General features: G+C 50.9%; 1 protein-coding gene across 1 annotated transcript in view; it reads left to right on the forward strand.

Moving 5' to 3' along the window:
• Window positions 1–13,744, forward strand: part of LOC140398056 (KAT8 regulatory NSL complex subunit 1-like) — a 341,917-nt gene extending 328,173 nt beyond the window's left edge. Inside the window, exons 6-7 of the mRNA XM_072486268.1 lie at window positions 7,939–8,134; window positions 13,400–13,744. Of these exons, the coding sequence (XP_072342369.1) occupies window positions 7,939–8,134; window positions 13,400–13,744 (541 nt within the window). The remainder of the gene's footprint in view (window positions 1–7,938; window positions 8,135–13,399) is intronic.
• The last annotated feature ends 9,424 nt before the right edge of the window (window positions 13,745–23,168 follow it).

Below are 23,168 nucleotides of genomic sequence, written 5' to 3' on the forward strand. Positions count from 1 at the left end.
GTCACCAAGTGGCCTCAGTTTAGGTGAAATCTGTAGCGATAGCAGTTGATGTGCATGAGTTGCAATAACTTTGGTGCTAAGGACTGAGATGGGTGAAACACTACTTGAGACATGCAATTTCTAAATAACTAACAAACTGGATATTTATACTGCTGACCAGTGGGATGTGCACCAGGTTACTCCCCTGGGAAGTGGCACCAGTTCCATCATGAGTCTTTGTCTAAACATTTGCTGATGGCTGTGACCTGGCATGTCAGTTCAATGCACATGCTGGTGGCACGTTTAACGGAGGAAAGAAAATAATGAAATTTTGCCGAGCTCATCTGGTTGGAAGGCAGTGAGATGGTGACTTTCATGCCCCATAAGCAGCAAATCCAGTTAGGGTGAAATAGCCTGTTTATTCTGCTTTTTTGTTTGTTTATAATTTAAATTATATGGTACGAGGTGTCTCAGCCAAGTGAGTATGATGACATAATCAGGTCATTGACAGTATCACCCACTTACAGGAGCATCCAAGGGCACCATATCCATACGCAACACCTTGCATTGAAAAAACAGCTGGCTGTCACTTGGTGCCTCCCTTTATAGTACCACAGATTGGGTGCACACAGTGCAGGGTATTAGTACATGTGCCAGTCTTTGAAACACTAGCACACTATACTGCCAGCATTATATAAACTGCAATCAGTATGTTCTGTTTGCTAAGTGTCATGTGAGAGTACCTTTAAGAAATGGGTGTTTATAAATGGGTATGTATATAAATAGCTGTAGTGAGAGTACCTTTAAGAAATGGGTGTTTACTATTGCAGTGATATCAGAGTGTCTGTCAGCTTTTTACTTTCGTTTTAGGCTGTTTGCTGCAGGGTGTGTTTAAGTTTCGTTTTCAGAGCTGGATAGCTGCAGTCACAGCTGTGTGAGTCTCTCTGTAATCTAAAGATTGTAAATTGATCCTTTGGTGATTTAAAACTAATAACTGCTCTCAGTAGTGACTTTAACCTGCTGTGCTTCTGTTTAAAGTTTTTTTTTCAGTCTTATGTATGTTAAAAGGACAGCGCAAGGAGTACTTAGTGTTGTATTCTTTGGGGTTTATATTTGGAATTGATGGTTGCTAAGATGTTCACTATGTTTTAAAAAGGTTAACTTGAGTTCATAGAATAAACATTGGTTTGCTTTAAAAAAAAATACTTTTCCATTTCTGCTGTACCGTACCTGTAGAGTGGGCCGTGTGCTCCCCATACCACAATCTATTAAAAGTTGTGGGTCAGGTGAACTCCATGACACCCTTTGGGGTTCTCTAAACCCTGGCCCATAACATAAGCAAGGTTGTAATCTAGAGCTCTAACCGAGCTTTCAAAACCAGTTACGTACAATATCCTTAGTATTTCTCCGATATTATTTGTTTTCCAGCTTGGATGGCTCAGATACCTGTATTTAACTGTAGGAACCTGTCCTGTGGATGAAAACCTTCCTCATGCCCTAGTCACTTTTTGTCAAAGCCTAATAAACCAATAGATAAATGGAAATTTCACCGGGAGTCACCACTTTACTTGAACTAACAACTCTGTCCATCCTGGGTGACCTAGTACTTGACCACATGATCCCCTTACAGATGAGTGAGTAAAGGTACATTGCAGCTGCTCAGGTCTGTAAATGCTTCTGTGGTGCATTGTGGATTTTGTAGCCTACCCTGCCAAGATGGTCAATAATTCAACCTGAATTTGTGCAAGTCCCAGTGTGCTGTGCAGTCTTACTTATTGTCTGATATTCCCATCTAGTGCCCTTAACACTGGCGTGAACTTGTTTGGGAGGGAGCTGTTTGCTCAAATAGAACACACCAAGATTCAGGCTCAGCGATCCTTTATTTAGTACCAAGTACATTCATGGAAACGCTAGTCCTTTTTAAAAAATAAAACTCCTTCCATTGGACAACTGTTAACACAGCAAAACCACTGCAAGCTCAATTCCTTGTTTCAAATCAGCAGAGCTTATGTACATGTGCATTAAGTCAGTGTGCCTCGAGTTCCACTGGGGTGCTGTATCGTGATCCTGAACCTAATTCCTCCACTCTTCACAAAAGGGCTCTGGTTCAAAACTGGACCTGAAGCACAGCAAAGAAACCAACTTGAGAGCTGGCGCACTTACAGAATTCCTTTTGCTAGTTCTTCTTGAACATGAAAGTCAAGTTACCTTGTTGTCAAGCCCACAAATGGTATATCCAGTTTCTCAGGGTGAGGATTCCCCACCGTTCAGACTGTCCTTGTGAGTCCCTTGCAGCTGGATGTGAGCTCCAGTCCTCCTCCCCCAATCTCCAAAACCAGACTTGCACATTGGGCGGATCGCTCCTGCTCCAGCCTGCTCCTTGGGGCCTCTGACTCCACCCTAAGCCTGCCGAAGACACCACTTCCTCTACCTGGCACTTTTTGATGTCTTCACCACCTGCTGGCGGGGACCCGCCAACAGAATTTCCCAGCATACGTGGGGAATGCCCTGCAGAAGGCATCGTGCAGCCTCACACTAAAGTGGGAAATCGGGAGCCAGGGCCCAGTGTGACTCTACTTCCTGCGGCACACTTCCCTGATAATGTGTTGCTGTCACAGCAATTATATGTCTCATGCAATTACTGTTTATTTAGTGATTACATAACTAGAAACGTGGATTGAACTCTGATAGCTAAAACATTCGAATCAAATTAGGTGACCGCATTCCCTCCATTAATCACCGATCTGAGCAAGTGGTGAGGGTTAGGATGATATCGCGCATTCGCTCGCAATTACCTTTAGTTATTAATCTCTGTAGATACTTTAATTTTCAAAAAATTCTAATTATGGGGTAATTTAGAATGGCAATCCACCATCCTCACGAAGGCGTATGGAATGCTGACCTTCATCGGTTGGGGCATTGAATATACAAATTGGCATCATAGATTCGTCATAGAATTTACAGTGCAGAAGGAGGCCATTTGGCCATCGAGTCTGCCCCGCCCTTGGAAAGAGCACCCCATTTAAACCCACACTTCCAACCTATTCCCGTAACCCAACCTAACCATTTTTGGACACTAAGGGCAATTTAGCATGGCCAATCCACCTAATCACATCTTTGGACTGTGGGAGGAAACTGGAGCACCCGGAGGAGCCCCACGCAGACACTGGGAGAACGTGCAGACTCCACATGGACAGTGACCTAAGTCGGGAATCGAACCTGGAACCCTGGAGCTGTGAAGCAACTGTGCTATTGTGCTGCACAACAAGTCATGTTACAGCTGCATAGGACCTTAGTTAGGCCTCATTTGGAATATTGTGTACGCTTTGTGGATGCTTTGGAGAGGGTACAGAAGCGGTTTACTAGGATGTTGCATGGTATGGAGGGCATTATCAATGAGGAGAGGTTAGATAAACTCGGTCTGTTCTCACTGGAAAGACGGAGGTTGAGATGTACAAGATTATGAGTGGCATGGACAGAGTGGATAGTCAGGTGCTCTTTCCTAGGGTGGGAGAGTCCAGTATGAGGGAACATAGGTTTATAGTGCGCGGGGAAAAGTTTAGAACAGATGTGCGAGGCGTGTTTTTTACTCGGTGGTAAATATATGGAACGCGCTGCCTGGAAAGGCGGTGGGAGCAGGTACGATAGTAGCATTTAAGGGACATCTGGACATCTGGGAATAGAAGGATACAGACTCTTAAGTGCAGACGGTTTTAGTTTCGGCAGGTACCATAGTCGGCGCAGGCTTGGAGGGCCGACGGGCCTTTTCCTGTGCTGTATTGTTCTTTGTTTTTGTACCCTGCACATTTTTGGGTTGTGGGGGTGAGACCCACGCAGACACAAGGAGAATATGCAAACTCCACATGGACCGAGACCCAGGACCGGAATCGGACCCCGAACCTCGGTGCTGTGACTCTGGAGGTACTTTCAACGGATTTTATGGGAGCATCTGGGAGATTATTTTCTGTTCCTTGATGGGACCTGGACTAGATCATGTTGGTGTCCATGTCATTCGGGACATCATGAGGAGAAGCGTTTGTTGCTTCAGCTGCAGTTTCACAACATGATATTTCTGCATCTTCCTGAGGTACTGTATTAGGTCACCTCTCACTGGATACACCCTCTGAATTTGTGACACACAGGCCACTCTGGGATTCAGCATAATTATCTGACTTCATTTGAGCCATTGTCAGCTTGCGCATCAACTGCAACATAGAGTCTGCTGCCCCGCATCATCTTTAAGGCTTCTGGCATCAACCACCTTGGGTTGCTCTCCAGTTACCGCTGCTATGACAAAAATCTGACCAGCAGTGTCAAAGCACTTGACAACCTTTGAGGTTTAGGATCCTGGGCATCCTGTATCTTATTTCAACCTTTTATATTCCTGATCCTGAAGAATATTCTTGCACAAATTAGGAGATCAATATCATTGGCCTTGTGGTTGCTCAATGCTTTCCTTGCCAAGTTCTTTTTATGTTGTCTTTGTTGCCATCTCAGAAGCCTGATCTAGCCTTGTACGTTGCTCAGCTATCCAAGCATCAGCTTGCAATCACCTTTAGAATGTGTGCCAAGCCGCAGTAGATTATCCATTGAGAGAACAGGGGGCGGGATTCTCTCAGCCCGGGGCCGGGCCGGAGAATCCCCGTGATCGGCGCGAACCATGCCACGCCACCCCGTTGTTGGCACGCGATTCCCCGCAGAGCAGAGAATCGGCGCCGGCGTGGTTGGCGCGGCGCAAGTTGGCCCGGGATGGGCCGAGCGGCCGTCGCAAAAACGGCAAGTCGCGCCGGCTCGTCCACACCTGCTCTCAGCCGGCGGGAACTCAGCGTCAAAGGGTCCGGGGACTGCCTGTGGGGGGGGTGTCGGACCCCGGGGGGGGGCCTCCGATGTGGCCTGGCCCGCGATCGGGGCCCACCAATCGGCGGGCCGGCCTCTATGTCTGCCGGCTCCTTTCTTCCGCGCCGGCCCCTGTAGTCCTGCGCCATGTTGCGTCTGGGCTGGTGCGTTGAAGGAAGCCACTGCGCATGCGCGCATTGGCGCCGGTGCCACTGCATGCGCGGATCCCGCGGCGCCCATTTGATGCCGGGATCAGCAGCTGGAGCGGTGTGACCCGCTCCAGTGCCGTGTAGGGGCCAGAATTGCTGATCCTGAGGCCGTGTTGACTTTCCGACGGCGTCAACACAGCCTCAGGATCAGAGAATCCGGCCCAGGATGTTTCTCAAAGAAGAGGTAGTGCAGCGAATAGCCTGTCGAGGAATGTGGGATACTGTTGTAGGCATGAACCCATTCTGGATGGTTCTTGGGCTACTTTTGTTTTCCTTTGAGGAGGGAAATGTGCAATCTCTCATAAAGTGGGCTGGTTTAGCTCAGTGGGCTAGACAGCTGGTTTGTGATGCAGAACAAGGCCAACAGCGTGGGTTCAATTCCCGTACCAGCTGAGAATTCTGAATTCACCCTCGCTGTACCCGAACAGGTGCTGGAATGTGGCGACAAGGGGCTTTTCACAGTAATTTCATTGCAGTGTTAATGTGAGCCTACTTGCGACAATAAAGATTATACAAAGGTTGCAGCTGATTCTCTTCACATTGTCGTTACCCTCTGGGTGATGGGGTTAGTGTGACTTTTGCAATCCTGTACACCTTGCAGAGCTGTGATTTTGCTTTTGAAGTTCCCCAATTACTGTGTATCGTACATGGAATGTTTAAATGATCAAACCAACCATGCAACCAAACTCTGGCTGTGGTTGAGGTTTCTGATCACAGGTGGGAATTGTCTGTGGTAACCTGGTGAAGACATCTGTGAGCACAGAGATGTGTTCGATCCCATGGCTACTGGGATTGAGGGCATTGATATAATTGTCAGTACTCCCAATGGCCAAATAATAGTCAGGGATCCCATGCTGGGTTGAACCTGCTTCTCTGTTGTGACCAAAGTAAACCCCTCGCAGTTCTGCCAGTTGTTGGCGATGTCAGTAGCCACCCAGGCCAGCAACACCGATATCAGCATATTTGTCTTTTCCGAGGTATTGGTGCCCTGCCTGATTGTGAACTGCTTTCACACTTGAGATTGCTGGGAGAAATAAATTGTTTCATCTCTCTCTACACTGTCACAGTCCAGCCCATTGAGAACACCTTTTGCTTCCTGATCCTCTTCCAACACCTCGACAATTTACAATCCTAGCATTGGTTAGGTGAATATTTTGTCTTCCGGTCACGTTGAAAGTGACTGTGTTTGTTGAAGATGCCCGAGGTCTTTCTTTGTAATGGAAAATAAATGTTAGATTGTGGGTGCTCTAGCCCCCTGGACCTGGTTTGGATCTCACTCAGAAGCACAAGAGTGACACTTTGCTTAATTACAGATTTCATTTCCTGGGGAATTGGTGTTTGAACGTTGCCTTTTGCTTGAGGCAATGCAATAGCATCAGCCAAAATCTTCTCCCATGGTCAGTCTTCTAGCTTGATGTGTACCTTATCAGCACGGGCAGCACGGTAGCCTTGTGGATAGCACAATTGCTTCACAGCTCCAGGGTCCCAGGTTCGATTCCGGCTTGGGTCACTGTCTGTGCGGAGTCTGCACATCCTCCCCGTGTGTGCGTGGGTTTCCTCCCACAGTCCACAGATGTGCGGGTTAGGTGGATTGGCCATGATAAATTGCCCTTAGTGTCCAAAATTGCCCTTAGTGTTGGGTGGGGTTACTGGGTTATGGGGATAGGGCGGAGGTGTTGACCTTGGGTAGGGTGCTCTTTCCAAGAGTCGGTGCAGACTCGATGGGCCGAATGGCCTCCTTCTGCACTGTAAATTCTATGATAATCTGGAATCGGAATTGGGGGGGGGTTTGGTTGCCCGTCAGGTCTCTGTTGCTTCAAGCTTGGGAGATGTTGAAGTAACTGAGCGGGTTGATGTCTGTGAACACTTCAAACTCTGAGCTTCTGAGAAATAGCCTACCTTGCTAGTTTCATGCTGGAATAATTCTGCACCTTTGACTCCTTGAGGCTCTGACTGGCATAAACGTTATCACCTTTTTTGCCCTTTAATATGTGATAGCACAGCACCAAGACCAAGAAAATGCAACCCGAATTTGTACAGGTCCTGGTGTGCTGTTTGTTGTCTGATGTTACAATCCAGTGTCATTACCACTGAAGTTAACTTGTTTGGGAGACAGCTGGTTGTTATTTGGAGTTGAGCAGTGGTTATGCAAGGAATTGCCCGTCACTTCATTCCATAATGAAGCCTTTTGGCAATCTGCATGGTGCATCACTAACCGTTGCATCCCAGAGCGTAGCAACTGGGTCTCAGGATTGAATGGTTTTCTCGCCTTGTACCCATGTTTTTAAATCTATTGATGAAAAAATACGATTGTGATCTTGGGTTGTGCTGGAGTTGATTGGTCTGCAGATATGTGTTGTCTTCTTTTACTTAGTACTGTGTTTTTTGTTTCTAATGCAAGAAATGAAAAGAACAATACGGTACCCACTGTGTCTTCTCATGACTTCTGTAATAAAGAGCTGACCGAATGCAAGGTTTAAAATGTTGAGGATCAATAATGTTGATGTAAGCAGACTGTTTAACTGAACTTGGATTTAAAACCAACTCGGTTGCCTGTGTAATGCTGTAGTATGTGTGAGGTTTGTAAAAGAATGCAATTGACAGCTCATCTCATCTTTTTATTCGACCTTGTGTAGTTTAAAACTTTCCATGTGGAAACCCACACCCAATATCACATCTGACAACTGAGTTTGAAGGGCAACCTTTGAGCTCTTAATCTGCATGTGTTTTGAGGCAAAAGTTTGTTTGGGATTTCATGCCTGAATATAATGTATATTTCGGAACAAATTTCCGCTTGTACGTGGTATGGCTGGTTTATTAGGTAATGGCTGACTGTTTAAATTCAGTACTTGAAGCAAACTGCCCTTTTCTGCCTTTGTAACTCTGTTCACGGATGTTCTGTTCCTCCTAACAGTGTTCACAGTTTACTCCCAGACAACAGTTCCACTGACAGCTCGGATGCTGAGGAGCTACTGAATAAAAAACAGAGGTTGAATGTGCTACCAGTACCGCCCGATAACACCTGCATCGCTGCTCGAGTTCGTCCACTGTTGACCTGTAAAAAACGGAGGCTGATCAGGCCCAACAACATTCAGCCTTTGAACCGGAAGGTGAGCGCGTGCAAACATAACCTTTCCTAATTATAATATTTCAGACTGCAGGGTCACCTAGCGTGACAAAATTGAAATATGAATGATTTACCAATAGAAATGGTTGATGGGGTTCTTTTTGAGGCAACATTAGATGTCGAGGGTTTTGAGGCAGAGGAGTTGGTTTTGAATTGTCCTAGTAAAGCGTCAACACAAGCAGTAGTGCACCAAAATAGTCTTGTTCTAAACTGGGAATCTCAAAACCCGCACCCAGAACAATTGCATGTACTTTGAAGGCTAATGCACAGGATATTGGATTAAATTCGCAAGCACATTAGAAACTTAATGGTGTGCTTAATTAACATTGCATCCCAGGAATGTTCTGTCTGCCATGATGGCATTGAAACCACCTGGCATTTTGTTCATAGAACATAGAACAAACAGTGCAGAAGGAGGCCATTAGGCCCATCGGGTCCGCACCAACCCACTTAAGCCCTCACTTCCACCTTATCCCCGTAACCCAATAACCCCATCTAACCTTTTTGGTCACTAAGGGCAATTTATCATGGCCAGTCCACCTAACCTGCACGTCTTTGGACTGTGGGAGAAAATCGGAGCACCCGGAGGAAACCCATGCAGACACGGGGAGAACATGCAGACTCCGCACAGACAGTGACCCAGCGGGGAATCGAACCTGGAACCCTAGTGCTGTGAAGCCACAGTGATATCCACTTGTTCTACCGTATTGCCCATATCCATTCTTGTGTCCTGAATTCTTGACAAAGCTGTACATGACCCAAGCAAAGAAATCTGGTGCCTTTCCCACTGACCTGTTGAGCCTGAAGAGCAAGAATCTTATTTTTAAGTAATTATCTACCCTCCGCTTTTCAAGATGGAGACTCTCCTGGAGTTCCCAGAATATTGTTCTAGCACAACATCACTGTCTAAGGCAGGGGTCTGGGGACTTCACTGCTGAGCCACATTTTGCACTTTCTCAGTAAGTATTGCTGGGCAAAAGGCCAAGACAAACCAGCGAGTAAGGAATAAATACACAAAACCTGGGTCTGGGTTTCAGGTGCCGGAATCTGAGGCCGAAAGGTCCAGTTGATGGGCAAATGCTGCAAGTGGGTGAAAGGCCTGCTGGTTAGGGGGAGGACTATGGCCCAAAGAAGTGAGCACAGAGTTGAAGACAATGGAAGAAGATTTCAACATCATGCTATGCCCCAAGTTAATGGAGGTTAAGTTAATGAAGGGAATAAAACTGAGCCTTTTCTAAGCACAGGTCGCTCAGCATCAGAGAGGGGAAGGTCTGACGATGCAGTAAATGTACTAGCTCCTATTTTTTGCAATGGGACACCCAGGGCATTAACATGACATAGCCAGGAGTGTGTTTCAGTCGTCTCCAGTTAATCTAAAATTTAGTGCTCTCCAAAGTTAAAGGTTGGAAGGTATCATCTTCCAATACCTTCCTTCACCCTGAATATTCCTATATTTGAAACAGAAATGACTTTGAGGTGACTCAAGTTTCCCAATTGAAGGAGATTAACAAAACTGAATGGAAGAAATTATTCTGTGGTGAAGAGTTCAAATCCCAGCGAAGAAATTAAGACCAAGTGGGAATTCGTTATTCTCTTTTGCCAAAGGGCAGTTGAGTTGTGGCGCAAGTTAAAGGAAACAGTAGAGAGAGGGTTCGGAGACAGTTAAATATATTGTCAGGGTCGTTTTTGGAGCAGGAAAGAATTGGTTGGTTAGTTAGGTGTATGGAAGGTGGTTGGTTAATTAGGTTTATGGAAGGTGGTTGGTTAGTTAGGTGTATGGAAGGCGGTTAACAGATGCTAAATGTAGGCTGGTTGATTTGGGGATAGGGGATGATTGCGCCATTTATATTAATGATTAGTTAGAGTTTAGAGAATATTTTTTAACTCATTTCTGGGATTCGGGTATCATTGGCAAGGCTAGCATTTCTTACCCATCCTTTGTTGCACTTGAGATGAAGGCAGTGGGATGCCTTCCTGAGTCACAGTAGTTGATCTGATTATGATGTTCCCATTCTGTATTTCAGTCAAGAATTCCACTTTTCCAGGCAGCACGGTGGCACAGTGGTTAGCACTGCTGCCTCACGGCGCCGAGATCCCAGGATCGATCCCGGCTCTGGGCCACTCCATGTGGAGTTTGCACATTCTCCCCGTGTTTACGTGGGTTTCACCCCCACAACCCAAAGATGTGCATGGTACGTGGATTGGCCACGCTAAATTGCCCCTTAATTGGAAAAAATGAATTGGGCACTCTAAATTAAAAAAAAAAAATTCCACTTTTTGACCCCATGTCAATGAAAGAATCATGGGCGGGATTCTCCCCTACCCGGCGGGAAGGGGGGGTTCCGGTGTAATGGAGTGGCGGGAACCATTCCGGCGTCGGGCCGCCCCAAAGGTGCGGAAGTCTCCGCACCTTTAGGGGCCAAGCCCTCACCTTAAGCGGCTAGGCCCGCGCCGGAGTGGTTTGCACTCCGCCGGCTGACGCCACGGCAGCCGGGGCCAAAAGGTCTGTGCCGGGCGACGCATGCGCGGGAGCATCAGCGGCTGCTGACGTCATCCCCGCGCATGCGCAGGGGAGGGGATCTCTTCCGCCTCTGCCATAGTGAAGATCATGACGAAGGCGGAAGAAAAAGAGTGCCCCCATGGCACAGGCCCGCCCGCAGATCGGTGGGCCCTGATCGGGGCCAGGCCACCGTGGGGGCACCCTCCGGGGCCAGATTGCCCCGCGCCCCCCACCGAGGACCTTCGGCTTGACTGAAATGTCACCATGCCCCCCCATCTGCGGCAACCACAAGTTCGTGTCAACCATGCTAGATGCCTCCTTTAAAAGGTGGAGACATGACAGAGGGGGACACTGACTGTTGGGAACTTTTATACAGAGGACAGGCTGGTGACCTTAGAGGAACTAACAATGGACTGCAGCTACCTAACGGGAACAAACTCCGATACCCATATGTTAAGAACGTTCTCTGCAGGAGACAGCAGCATAGCCACAGCCAACGAGACACAATGCTGGAGGAACTACTGGATGCGGGTAATCTGGAAGGAGGGAACTGCAGGGACCTGAACGGATGTCTATTAGAATGCACATGCTCTCCACTGGATGAACCAAGGGGAAAATTGGAGGACGAAATAGGGTGGGGACTCTGGAGCGAAGCACTTAACAGGGCCAACTCCCCCTCCACTTGAATAAAGCTAAGCCTCATGCAACTGAAAGTGGTACGCAGAATGCACCTGACAAGATCCCAAATGAGCAGGTTCTTTCCAGAGGTGGAGGACAAATGTGAACGGTGCCATGAGGCCCGGCCAACCATACCCAAATGTTCTGTGCATGCCCCAGACTGGTTGGGTTCTGGACAGATTTCTTTGAAGCAATGTCCAAAGTTGTGGGGGTGGAGCCGTGCCCAAGAGTGGCAGTCTTCAGTGTATCTGGCCAGACACGGCTATTCATGGGGAAGGGGGCCGACTCTCTTGTCTTTGCATCCCTAATCGGTCATCGAAGAATCCTGCTCGGCTGGTGATCAGCACCACCCACAGCTGCAGACTGCCTGGCAGACCTGGCAGAATTTCTCCATCTGGAGAAGATCAAATTAATTATCCGAGGGCCAGAGGAGGGCTCCCACAAAACTGGGAGGCCATTCACCAAATTATCCCGGGACCTGTTTGAAGCCAACAGGCAATAGAGTGAGGGGAGGGGGACACACGGGAACCAACAAGACAGCTGGGAACAGACATGGAAAGGAGGGGGGAGACCAGGGAGAGAGGAGTGGGTGGTTGGAGAACGGCTGAAGCGGATAATAGGGGGCCTCTAGCAAGCCCACAAAGAACAAAAGCCCCCAAAAAACACCAAGAACTTGATGATGGGGGGGGGGGGGGGGGGGAACCTACAAAGTGGGGGTGGGGGGGGGTGGAGTAAGAACCACATTATGTAAATAGAGGACAATCTCCAACTGCATGATATGAGACCTAAGAAAATATATTAACGCAACAAAAAAAGGAGGGGATGGGGAAGAGGGTAGGTCGATACCAATGGAAATTTCTGTATACCGTATCAATGGAAATTTTTGTATACTGTACCAATGGAAATTTCTTGTCTATTGTGCCCGATACACATACCCTTGTCTACTGTACAGCATATAAAATGAAAAACTACTTTAAAAACATTTTTTTTAAAAATGTTGGGAGCTGAGAAGTGTTCAAAATTGAGATTTTGAGAGTAACAAAGGAGAACGTTTACAGTAGCAGGAGGATATTGCAGGAAAAATACGTTGTGTTGATGCTTTCCTCTTGGACTCATGAGCTCAGATATGCAAGAATTGGATAAGTACTTGAAAACAAGAACATTTCAAGCATATGGAGGAAAAGAGTAAGTAAGGGAATAGCTCTTTCACAGAGCCAGCACATACATGAGCCCAAAATGACCAACTACCATGTCTGATTCTAGTGTGTTCTGTAGTTGTTGGGTCTGAGTATGTCAGATGTTCAATTGGAACTTCAGTTTTGGCTGTTTACCTGTGTTTAGTCTTCCTAATTGCTACTGTGCATTTAGATTTGCTAAATGATCATTTTTGCATGTTGTCCACCAATGAAAAGTGTCCCAATCCTCTTGTACATACATCCTTGACTGTTTAACCCTTGCTGCCTGACAAGTGTTGTCAAAGGCTGTCTGATATGGGCACACTCGTGACTTCTCCCAACTCATCTTGCAAAGGGAGAATGAGTGAATGTCCAGGATCTTCCTGCACAGTATAAATTTCTGGTTGCCACCCTGACCAATTCTAGACTTGCCGTAGTTTGAGTGGCAGCTCAGATTCTGTTCTTGGAGTGTCCGTGCATCACAACTGATGCAAAAGTGGTTTAATTAGTCAACCTTTCAAGGATATTTCAGTTGTCTCAAAATATGCAGAACCTGATCCATGATTCCCCACTGCCCTCTCTCTTCCTGATCCATCAGCTGTTGGACATTTGGCCAATATCAGAAACTTGGGAAGATGACGTTTCGTGCCCATGTATCTGCACTCAAACCACATCTGAAAGGTTGCAGTTGTTTCTTTGCTGGTAGCTTGTAACGTGGTGAGCCCCACCATGGAGGATTCTGTGTACAGATCATAGTAATTTAGGCCAAACGATATGCTGCAAGGTTTATATTGTTAACTGCACACCCAGACAATGCTGTGCATTCTTTCATCTGCTTCACTTTGTACAGTATTTTCTGCCAATCATGGATTGTTTTTCCTGTGCCTGTTTACAGACCCAACGCCATCTTTCAGTGCGATGTAACTGTGACGTCACAACATCTTGCATCATGTGTGGCTCCAAGAATTCGGAGTCACTTGAGAATCGATACGACATGCCCATGTCAGAGCGGCTAGCGTTATTAGATCCTTGTCTCCACCCGGTCCTTTCACTTTCTGATGGTAAGTTCTCTAAAGGCTGCAACTCCACCTATGTGATGGGTGCAGGTGAAAGTGTTAATTACATGACTGAGAAAATGAGTGTCATTACCTGGTCTGAAAGCAATGTGGTTTTACTGACTCCTGCGCCTATGGAATTTTGGCTGACATTGTGTATTGCAGTTATGAACTCATTGAGTTGAAGCTTTGATCTAATTACATGATAGGTGGGCCTGATTGAATTTTGATGTGTTCCTACTTGTATTCTCCTTGTACATCTTTCAGGTTTTATTTTGATTGCACATCAGCTCCAGTTGTTGGTACTCCAGTTATATAGTATGTGCTCCAAGTTATCTAATTACACTGTGTTACACGGAGATGTTTTATATCCCACTGTTTTTGCACACCATGGGTACCAGTTTATATTTTTATTGCACCTTTCTCTCAGTCACCTGAAGTACTCGCCCATGCAATTGCTGCTTTTGTCCTTCTAGGCAGGAGAGGTTGCAGGTTTGGGAGATGCTGTCAAATAATCCAAAGCAAGTTGCTGCAGTGCATCTTGCAGATAATATGCACTTGCAAATACTGTATTCTGATGGTCGAGGGAGTGGAGACTTAAGGTGATTTTGGGGGTACAAATTAAACAGGCTGCCTTGTCCTACATGTGGCTGGTCCAGTTAAATTTCTGGTCATTGGTGACCTCGGGATACTGATGGTGGTGGATTTGATGATGGTAATGTCATTAAATATTATGGGTTAGATTCCCTATCGTTGGAAACAGTTATTTCCTGCCACTTATGTAGTGCTAAGATTACCTACCAGCCTGAATGTTGCCCAGAATGCTTCATTTTCTATTGGGTCTGAACACCATGCGATCATCAAGTAGTCTGGTTCCTATATTGGAATGGTATGGGGTTATGGAATATGGTTGGGCCAATGGTTGCGAACAATTAAAGAAAGCCAACATGGATTTGTAAAGGACGGGTCATACCACATGAACCTCGTAGAGTCATAGAATCCTTACAGTGCAGAAGAAGACCATTCGGCCCATCAAGTCTGCACTGACCCTTCCAAAAAGCACCCTGCCAAGGCCCAATCCACAGCCCTATCCCTGTAACTCTACCCAACCGTGGCACTTGGGGACAATTTAGCAAGACCAATCCACCTCACCTGGTTGTTTGTTTTGAAGAGGTGACTAAAGTAATGGACAGGGAATACCTGTGGATGTTACACATGGATTACCTGAAGGCATTTCTGAGGCTGTCGGCTACAGTCATAGAATCATAGAATTTACAGTGCAGAAGGAGGTCACTCGGCCCATTGAGTCTGCACCAGCCCCTGGAAAGAGCACCCTAGCCAAGCCCACAGCTGCACCCTATGCCCGTAACCCAGTAACCCCACCCCACCTTTTGTTTGGACACTAAGGGCAATTTAGCATGGCCAATCCACCTAACCTGCACATCTTTGGACTGTGTGAGGAAACCGGAGCACCCGGAGAAAACTCAGGCAGCCACAGGGAGAACGTGCAGACTCTGCACAGACAGTGACCCAAGCCGTAATCGAACCTGGGACACTGGAGCTGTGAAGCAACTGTGCTAACCACTGTGCCGCCGTGCCACCCAAAGAATTTAAAGCAAGTTATTGATCCGGTTAGGAAATTGGGTGTGGCAGGAGACTGAGATTAGTGATAATAGGCAGGTATTCCATTTCGCAGAATGTCAGTATTGATGTCCCGCAAGAATCTGCATTAGAGTCTATATTCATGGAATTTATTAACAACTTAAATAATGGGATAAAAAAGCTGCTTCTCCAAATTTCCTGATGACACAAATATGGGCAGCATTGCAAAGAAGCCAAAAGTTACCAAGGGATAACCATAGATGGAGTGAATGGGACAAACTGTGGCAAATTGATTTCTCGGTAGATGAACACCTGGGGCGGGATTCTCCGACCCCCCAGCTGGGTCGGAGAATCGCCGGGGGCTGGCGTGAATCCCGCCCCCGCCGGTTGCCGAATTCTCTGGCACCGGATATTCAGCGGTGGTGGGAATCGCGCCGCGCCGGTTGGTGGCACCCCCCCCCCCCCCCCCCCCGGCGATTCTCTGGTCCGCGATGGGCCGAAGTCCCGCTGCTGGAATGCCTGTCCCGCCGGCGAGAATCAAACCACCGACTTTACCAGCGGGACAAGGCGGCGCGGGCAGGCTCCGGGGTCCTGGGGGGGGGGGGGGGGGGGGGGGCGCGGGACGATCTGGCCCCCTGGGGGGTGCCCCCACAGTGGCCTGGCCTGCGATCGGGGCCCACCGATCCGCGGGCGGGCCTGTGCCGTGGGGGCACTCTTTTCCTTCCGCCTTCGCCATGGTCTTCACTATGGCGGAGGGGGAAGAGACCCCCTCCACTGCGCAAGCGCGGGGATGCCGTGAGCGGCCGCTGACGCTCCCGCGCATGCGCCGCACGGCAAAGTCAGTTTCGCGCTAGCTGGCGGGGCACCAAAGGCCTTTCCCGCCAGCTGGCAGGGTGGAAATCGGTCCGGCGCAGGCCTAGCCCCTCAAGGTTAGGGCTCGGCCCCTCAAGATACAGAGGATTCCGCACCTTTGGGGCGGCGCGATGCCCGACTGATTCGCGCCGTTTTTGGCGCCGGTCGGCGGACATCGCGCCGATTGTGGAGAATCCCGCCCCTGGTCGTCATTTTGGATTTAAAAAAAGTTAGAATTGGATATTTTCTAAATGGTGAAATGCTAAAGCAGTGGATATCTAAAGAAAATTGGAGGTCCAGGTAAATAGATAATTGAAATGTCATAAACAGGTACTGGAAATTCTATGATAACCCAACCTTACAGCTAAAATCTCTCATCCTTGGAACCATTCTGGTAAATCTTTTCTGCCTCCATTTCTTCCTAAAATGTGCTGATCAGAACTGGATGCAGAACAGTTCTGGGGCCTAACCAGAGAGTTCAGCATAACTTCCTTGATTTTGTACTCAGAACCTCTATTTTTGAAGCCCAAACTCTTGTATATTTTGCTAATTACTCTCAATAAATTCTGCCAGCTTCAAAGATCTGTGCACATGAGCCCCCAAGGTCCCTCTGTGCCTGAGTCTAGAATCATGCCATTAGGCCTAAAGTGCCTCCTTATCCCCTCTGCCAAAATGAATCACTTCTCATTAAATTCCATCTCCTGCTGGCCTGTCTACCCCATGCAGCATGATGGCACAGTGGCTAGCTCTGCTGCCTCACAGCTCCAGTGTTCTGGGTTCAATTTCAGTCTTGGGTGACACTTTCTTCCCATGACTGCGTGGATTTACTCCGGGTGCTCCGGAGTTTCTTCCCACAGTCCAAAGATGTGTGGGTTAGGTGGATTGGCCATGCTAAATTGCCTCTTAGTGTCCAACGGTTGGGTGGGGTTACAGGTAGGGGGTGTAGTCGCGTGCCCTTTCAAGGGATGGTGCAGACTTGATGGTATAGACTTGATGGGTCAAATGGCCTCCGTCTGCACTGTAAATTCTACGATTGCTGTGGCCTGACTGTCCTGTTATGGTCCAAGTTTGGCGTCATCAACACGACTGTGTTCAGTTCTGGGCATCACACCTTAGGCTATATTATCCTTGGAGGGATTGCAGGATGGATTTACCAGAATGACACCTGGACTCCCAAGGGTTTGAACATAGTGTCAGAATGTGGAGAACTGGAGCAAAGTTTTGCACACTTCTTTAAATATTTATTTATAAAGTTGCACATTACAGGCATACATCTTTAAACTCTATCAGAATTTCCATCCATTTATAAGGGTACAACTGAATCACCAGTTAATGTCCACCACCTGCATACAGATAAACATAATCTACAATTAACCAGGATGATGCCATATAACCCCTCCGGTCTGTTTCACCATTCTTTGAGGTTGTGGCTGATCTGTAACTGAACTCTGCGTACCCACCCAAGCCCCATTTTCCTTGAATACCATTGCTTAACAAAAGAACTGTCAATTTGCGTTTTAAAAATTAGTGTCAAATCAGTTGCCATTTGTGGAAGAGAGTTCCAAGCTTCTGCTATATTTTGTGTATGGATGTGTTAGTAATTTGTAATCTGCAATGTGTTCAGCTGCACTCGCTCTCTGCTCCTTGCCTCACTAGCACGTGGCACTGGTAGCAATCCTGAGATTACTACTCTGCTCATCCTGCTCTTTACCTTCCAACTTCCAACCTCACTCCCTAAAATCACTTTTTAGATCCTTTTCTTAGCTATGTCGCTGGTGCCTATGTGCACCATGACTTCTGGTTTCTCCCCCTCCCCCTTAAGAATCCTGTAGACTCGATCCGAGACATCCCTGACCCTGGCACCCGGGAGGCAACATACATTCCGGAGTCTCGTTCGCGACCACAGAATCTCCCCTATCTCTTTTCTATTCTCCCCCCTTCCCTTCTGTGCCACAGAGCCAGGCTGAGTGCAGAGACCTGGCTGCTAGGTCCAACACCGCCCCAACAGCATCCAAAACGGTATATTTGTTTTGAAGGGGAATGGCCACAGGGGATCCCTGCACTGTCTGCTTGTTCCCATTCCTTCCCCTGACTGCAACCCAGCTACTCGTGTCCTGGACCTTGGGCGTGGCTACCTCCCTGTAACTCCTGTCTAACAACCCCTCTGCCTCCCGGATGATCCGAAGTTCATCCAGCCTGCCAACCTGCTGTATTTTCTGTCCGTTAACCAGATCTCAGTCCATGCCAGTGTATTTCCCCAATCCCATGTGCTCGAATTTTGTTTGCTAGCCTCCTGTGTGGGACCTTTCCGAAAAAGTAATTGTCTAATAATTGCTTAGCATTTGCATTCTACTGAAAACATCTGAGCTGAACTCTTCAACATTTAATTATTTTCTGCTTCAGTGCCCTTAAAACACCTATGAATACATTTTCTATAATCACACAAGCTTTTACAGAAACTTTAGTTCTCAAATCTTTTCTGTGAAAAAATGATTTCAACAAAAATATGAATTGCACTCTTATTTTCCAACTGGGGAGAACATGTGATCAGTTAGCATGACCTTGTTGAGAATTGTGTTTTTGAACAGAGTTACGTTTTCATGGTGCAGCTGTTAAATGTAGTTTTAGAATTAATTTGCAATTAATGCTGCATGTCGGGCCATTATCAGAGTGCCACTGATTGCCCATGCTAAACATTCATTGCTCTGCGTATTGTGTTCACGGGAAATGCTGCGACATATGGCTTGTTTTATCAATAACCAACTTACTGAATTATGGCTAGCACTTTGGTTAAGATGTACACTATTCTGTCAGATATTCTTAGCCCAAGTCACGTACGTTCTCAAAATGGCAGGTGTTCGAGTTAAATTGAAAATTAAAGAGGAGAGAATGGATATTGGAAGGATTGCAAAATGATTCTAGTCATTTTGCAAGAAAACCATTTTAACTGGATTGTCATGTCTGTGAATCAGTAATGTTCCACAACGATGTCATCTCACAGGCTTGTGTGATATTTGCACTCATTTGTCAATTAAAAGAGGATTTATTACCCAGTGCAAAGGAACAAGAGACAATTATTGCAAGGTGAGAATGTTATTCTTTTGTTCCCTGGGAAATAAAAGCATATCCAGAAATCAAATAAACCACATATCTGTAAAAAGCAAAGACAGATCAACATTCCAAGTGGAGTTATTCATCAGATACGATCGGTATCCAGAATAATAACCTGTCTGTGGGGGGAAGAGAGCAAGACGAGTCTCGCGCTCCCACTCCCGTCTCGTGCTCCCCCTCCCGTCTGCCGCCCCACCCTCCCGCCTGCCGCTCCCGCCTGCCGCCCCGCCTGCCGCTCCCCCTCCCGCCAGCCGCTCCCCCTCCCGCCCGCCGCTCCCCCTCCCGCCCGCCGCTCCCCCTCCCGCCCGCCGCTCCCCCTCCCGCCCGCCGCACCCCCTCCTGCCCGCCGCTCCCCCTCCCGCCCGCCGCTCCCCCTCCCGCCCGCCGCTCCCCCTCCCGCCCGCCGCTCCCCCTCCCGCCCGCCGCTCCCCCTCCCGCCCGCCGCTCCCCCTCCCGCCCGCCGCTCCCCCTCCCGCCCGCCGCTCCCCCTCCCGCCCGCCGCTCCCCCTCCCGCCCGCCGCTCCCCCTCCCGCCCGCCGCTCCCCCTCCCGCCCGCCGCTCCCCCTCCCGCCCGCCGCTCCCCCTCCCGCCCGCCGCTCCCCCTCCCGCCCGCCGCTCCCCCTCCCGCCCGCCGCTCCCCCTCCCGCCCGCCGCTCCCCCTCCCGCCCGCCGCTCCCCCTCCCGCCCGCCGCTCCCCCTCCCGCCCGCCGCTCCCCCTCCCGCCCGCCGCTCCCCCTCCCGCCCGCCGCTCCCCCTCCCGCCCGCCGCTCCCCCTCCCGCCCGCCGCTCCCCCTCCCGCCCGCCGCTCCCCCTCCCGCCCGCCGCTCCCCCTCCCGCCCGCCGCTCCCCCTCCCGCCCGCCGCTCCCCCTCCCCCCGTCGCGCGCTCGTGCTAACCCCCCGCCGTCGCGCTCTCTCGGCCCCCGCCGTCGCGCTCTCTCGGCCCCCGCCGTCGCGCTCTCTCGGCCCCCGCCGTCGCGCTCTCTCGGCCCCCGCCGTCGCGCTCTCTCGGCCCCCGCCGTCGCGCTCTCTCGGCCCCCGCCGTCGCGCTCTCTCGGCCCCCGCCGTCGCGCTCTCTCGGCCCCCGCCGTCGCGCTCTCTCGGCCCCCGCCGTCGCGCTCTCTCGGCCCCCGCCGTCGCGCTCTCTCGGCCCCCGCCGTCGCGCTCTCTCGGCCCCCGCCGTCGCGCTCTCTCGGCCCCCGCCGTCGCGCTCTCTCGGCCCCCGCCGTCGCGCTCTCTCGGCCCCCGCCGTCGCGCTCTCTCGGCCCCCGCCGTCGCGCTCTCTCGGCCCCCGCCGTCGCGCTCTCTCGGCCCCCGCCGTCGCGCTCTCTCGGCCCCCGCCGTCGCGCTCTCTCGGCCCCCGCCGTCGCGCTCTCTCGGCCCCCGCCGTCGCGCTCTCTCGGCCCCCGCCGTCGCGCTCTCTCGGCCCCCGCCGTCGCGCTCTCTCGGCCCCCGCCGTCGCGCTCTCTCGGCCCCCGCCGTCGCGCTCTCTCGGCCCCCGCCGTCGCGCTCTCTCGGCCCCCGCCGTCGCGCTCTCTCGGCCCCCGCCGTCGCGCTCTCTCGGCCCCCGCCGTCGCGCTCTCTCGGCCCCCGCCGTCGCGCTCTCTCGGCCCCCGCCGTCGCGCTCTCTCGGCCCCCGCCGTCGCGCTCTCTCGGCCCCCGCCGTCGCGCTCTCTCGGCCCCCGCCGTCGCGCTCTCTCGGCCCCCGCCGTCGCGCTCTCTCGGCCCCCGCCGTCGCGCTCTCTCGGCCCCCGCCGTCGCGCTCTCTCGGCCCCCGCCGTCGCGCTCTCTCGGCCCCCGCCGTCGCGCTCTCTCGGCCCCCGCCGTCGCGCTCTCTCGGCCCCCGCCGTCGCGCTCTCTCGGCCCCCGCCGTCGCGCTCTCTCGGCCCCCGCCGTCGCGCTCTCTCGGCCCCCGCCGTCGCGCTCTCTCGGCCCCCGCCGTCGCGCTCTCTCGGCCCCCGCCGTCGCGCTCTCTCGGCCCCCGCCGTCGCGCTCTCTCGGCCCCCGCCGTCGCGCTCTCTCGGCCCCCGCCGTCGCGCTCTCTCGGCCCCCGCCGTCGCGCTCTCTCGGCCCCCGCCGTCGCGCTCTCTCGGCCCCCGCCGTCGCGCTCTCTCGGCCCCCGCCGTCGCGCTCTCTCGGCCCCCGCCGTCGCGCTCTCTCGGCCCCCGCCGTCGCGCTCTCTCGGCCCCCGCCGTCGCGCTCTCTCGGCCCCCGCCGTCGCGCTCTCTCGGCCCCCGCCGTCGCGCTCTCTCGGCCCCCGCCGTCGCGCTCTCTCGGCCCCCGCCGTCGCGCTCTCTCGGCCCCCGCCGTCGCGCTCTCTCGGCCCCCGCCGTCGCGCTCTCTCGGCCCCCGCCGTCGCGCTCTCTCGGCCCCCGCCGTCGCGCTCTCTCGGCCCCCGCCGTCGCGCTCTTCCCCCCCCCCCCGCCGTCTCGCGCGCTCTTCCTCCACCCGCCGTCTCGCGCGCTCTTCCTCCACCCGCCGTCTCGCTCTCCTCCCCCCCCCCCTCGCTGTCTTCCTCCCAGCCGTCTCGCTCTCTCGCCCCCCGCCATCTCGCGCTCTCGCCCCTGCCGTCTCGCTCCCCCCGCCGTCTCGCTGTCCTTCCCCCCCCCCCCTCCCCGCCGTCTCGCTCTCCGCCCCCCGCCGTCTCGCTGTCCTCTTTCCCCCCCCCCCCCCCGCCAATTTGCTATCTTGCCCCCCCCTGCTGCCTCGCTCTCTTGCCCCCCTGCTGCCTCGCTCCCTTGCCCCCCCCGCTGCCTCGCTCTCTTGCCCCCCCCCGCTGCCTCTCTCTCTTGCCCCCCGCTGCCTCGCTCTCTTTCCCCTACCCCCGCCCCCTCCCCTTCTCGCTGTGTTGATCAGATATTGCAAAATAAATTAGTCGCTGTAGCTGGTTACAGAAACATCTGAAACTGGTGTATGTTATTCTGTGAAGCTGCAGGAATCCAGGAGCACGAACTGCTCTATTTAGCTTCTGGGGAATGCCCTGGTCTCCCCTTGTGCGTTGGGTCGCCACCTTGTGGCGGGGAATGTATCTGTCAGAAATAAGCAGGAAGGACAATGATCATGTTGTGGTTTGCATTTGTCATCATTACAGCCCAGGAGACCATTCAGCCTACGTCAGCTCTCGACTATACAGCCAGTACCAATCCTTGCTCTGTCCCTACAAATCTGAAAGATTATTTCCTTGCACTTCCACCACCCTTGTCGGCAATAAATTTCAGGTTGCGTTAAATAAAGTTTGATTGGTACAGTGCTGTCAGATTTCCTGCCCTTAAAAGGTGTGGCCAGCGGCTCTATAATAGTCTATGCTTACAGCAAAAACATTGTGCTTTACCATTTCTGCATTCATTTGAACATGGACCTTTTCAGCATCACTCAAACACACCACATGGTGGCTGCACCATACAACTACAATGAGAGATCTGTGTGCTTTCACTGGGAATAAAAGATGAGAAATCGGAGCCGAAGTAAACCACTTGACCCTTTGGGCCTTCTCTGCCACTCAACAAGGTCATAGCCGATTTTTTTGCCTCCGCTCCACCTTTATCCCCATATCCCTCAATATCCAAATGCTTTGCAATCTGTCTTCAAAATACTTAGCGACTGGGAATCCACGTTCTCTCGGTACAGAATTCCGAAGCTCCAGTCTTTTGAGTGAAACAATGTCTCCCCATCTTTTAAATTCACCAGCCAGGGAAAACATTTTCTCAGCTTTTGCCTTGCCGAGCCCCTTAAGAATTATATATTTTCATTATATATCTGTGGTGCAATAGAGAAATTTGTCAGCCTCGGATTTAGATACAATTCCAAAAGGTTTCGAAAGATTCTTCTGGAAGAACTTTGAATGGGAGACCTGCACGCGGTTGTCTTCACACCAACATCAAAATATTGTGCAGTTAATTACCTATGCAGTCTATGTTTCACATTTGTCTTAACGTAACCTATTGAAGAACATAACATAGGAAATAGGCACTGGCGCCTGCTCCGCCATTCAAAAACAATCATGGCTGATCCTCATTCATTGACTTCACTTTCTCTTAAATCCCCAT

The sequence above is a fragment of the Scyliorhinus torazame genome, chromosome 21, assembly GCF_047496885.1.
Source record: "Scyliorhinus torazame isolate Kashiwa2021f chromosome 21, sScyTor2.1, whole genome shotgun sequence".
NCBI lineage: Eukaryota > Metazoa > Chordata > Chondrichthyes > Carcharhiniformes > Scyliorhinidae > Scyliorhinus > Scyliorhinus torazame.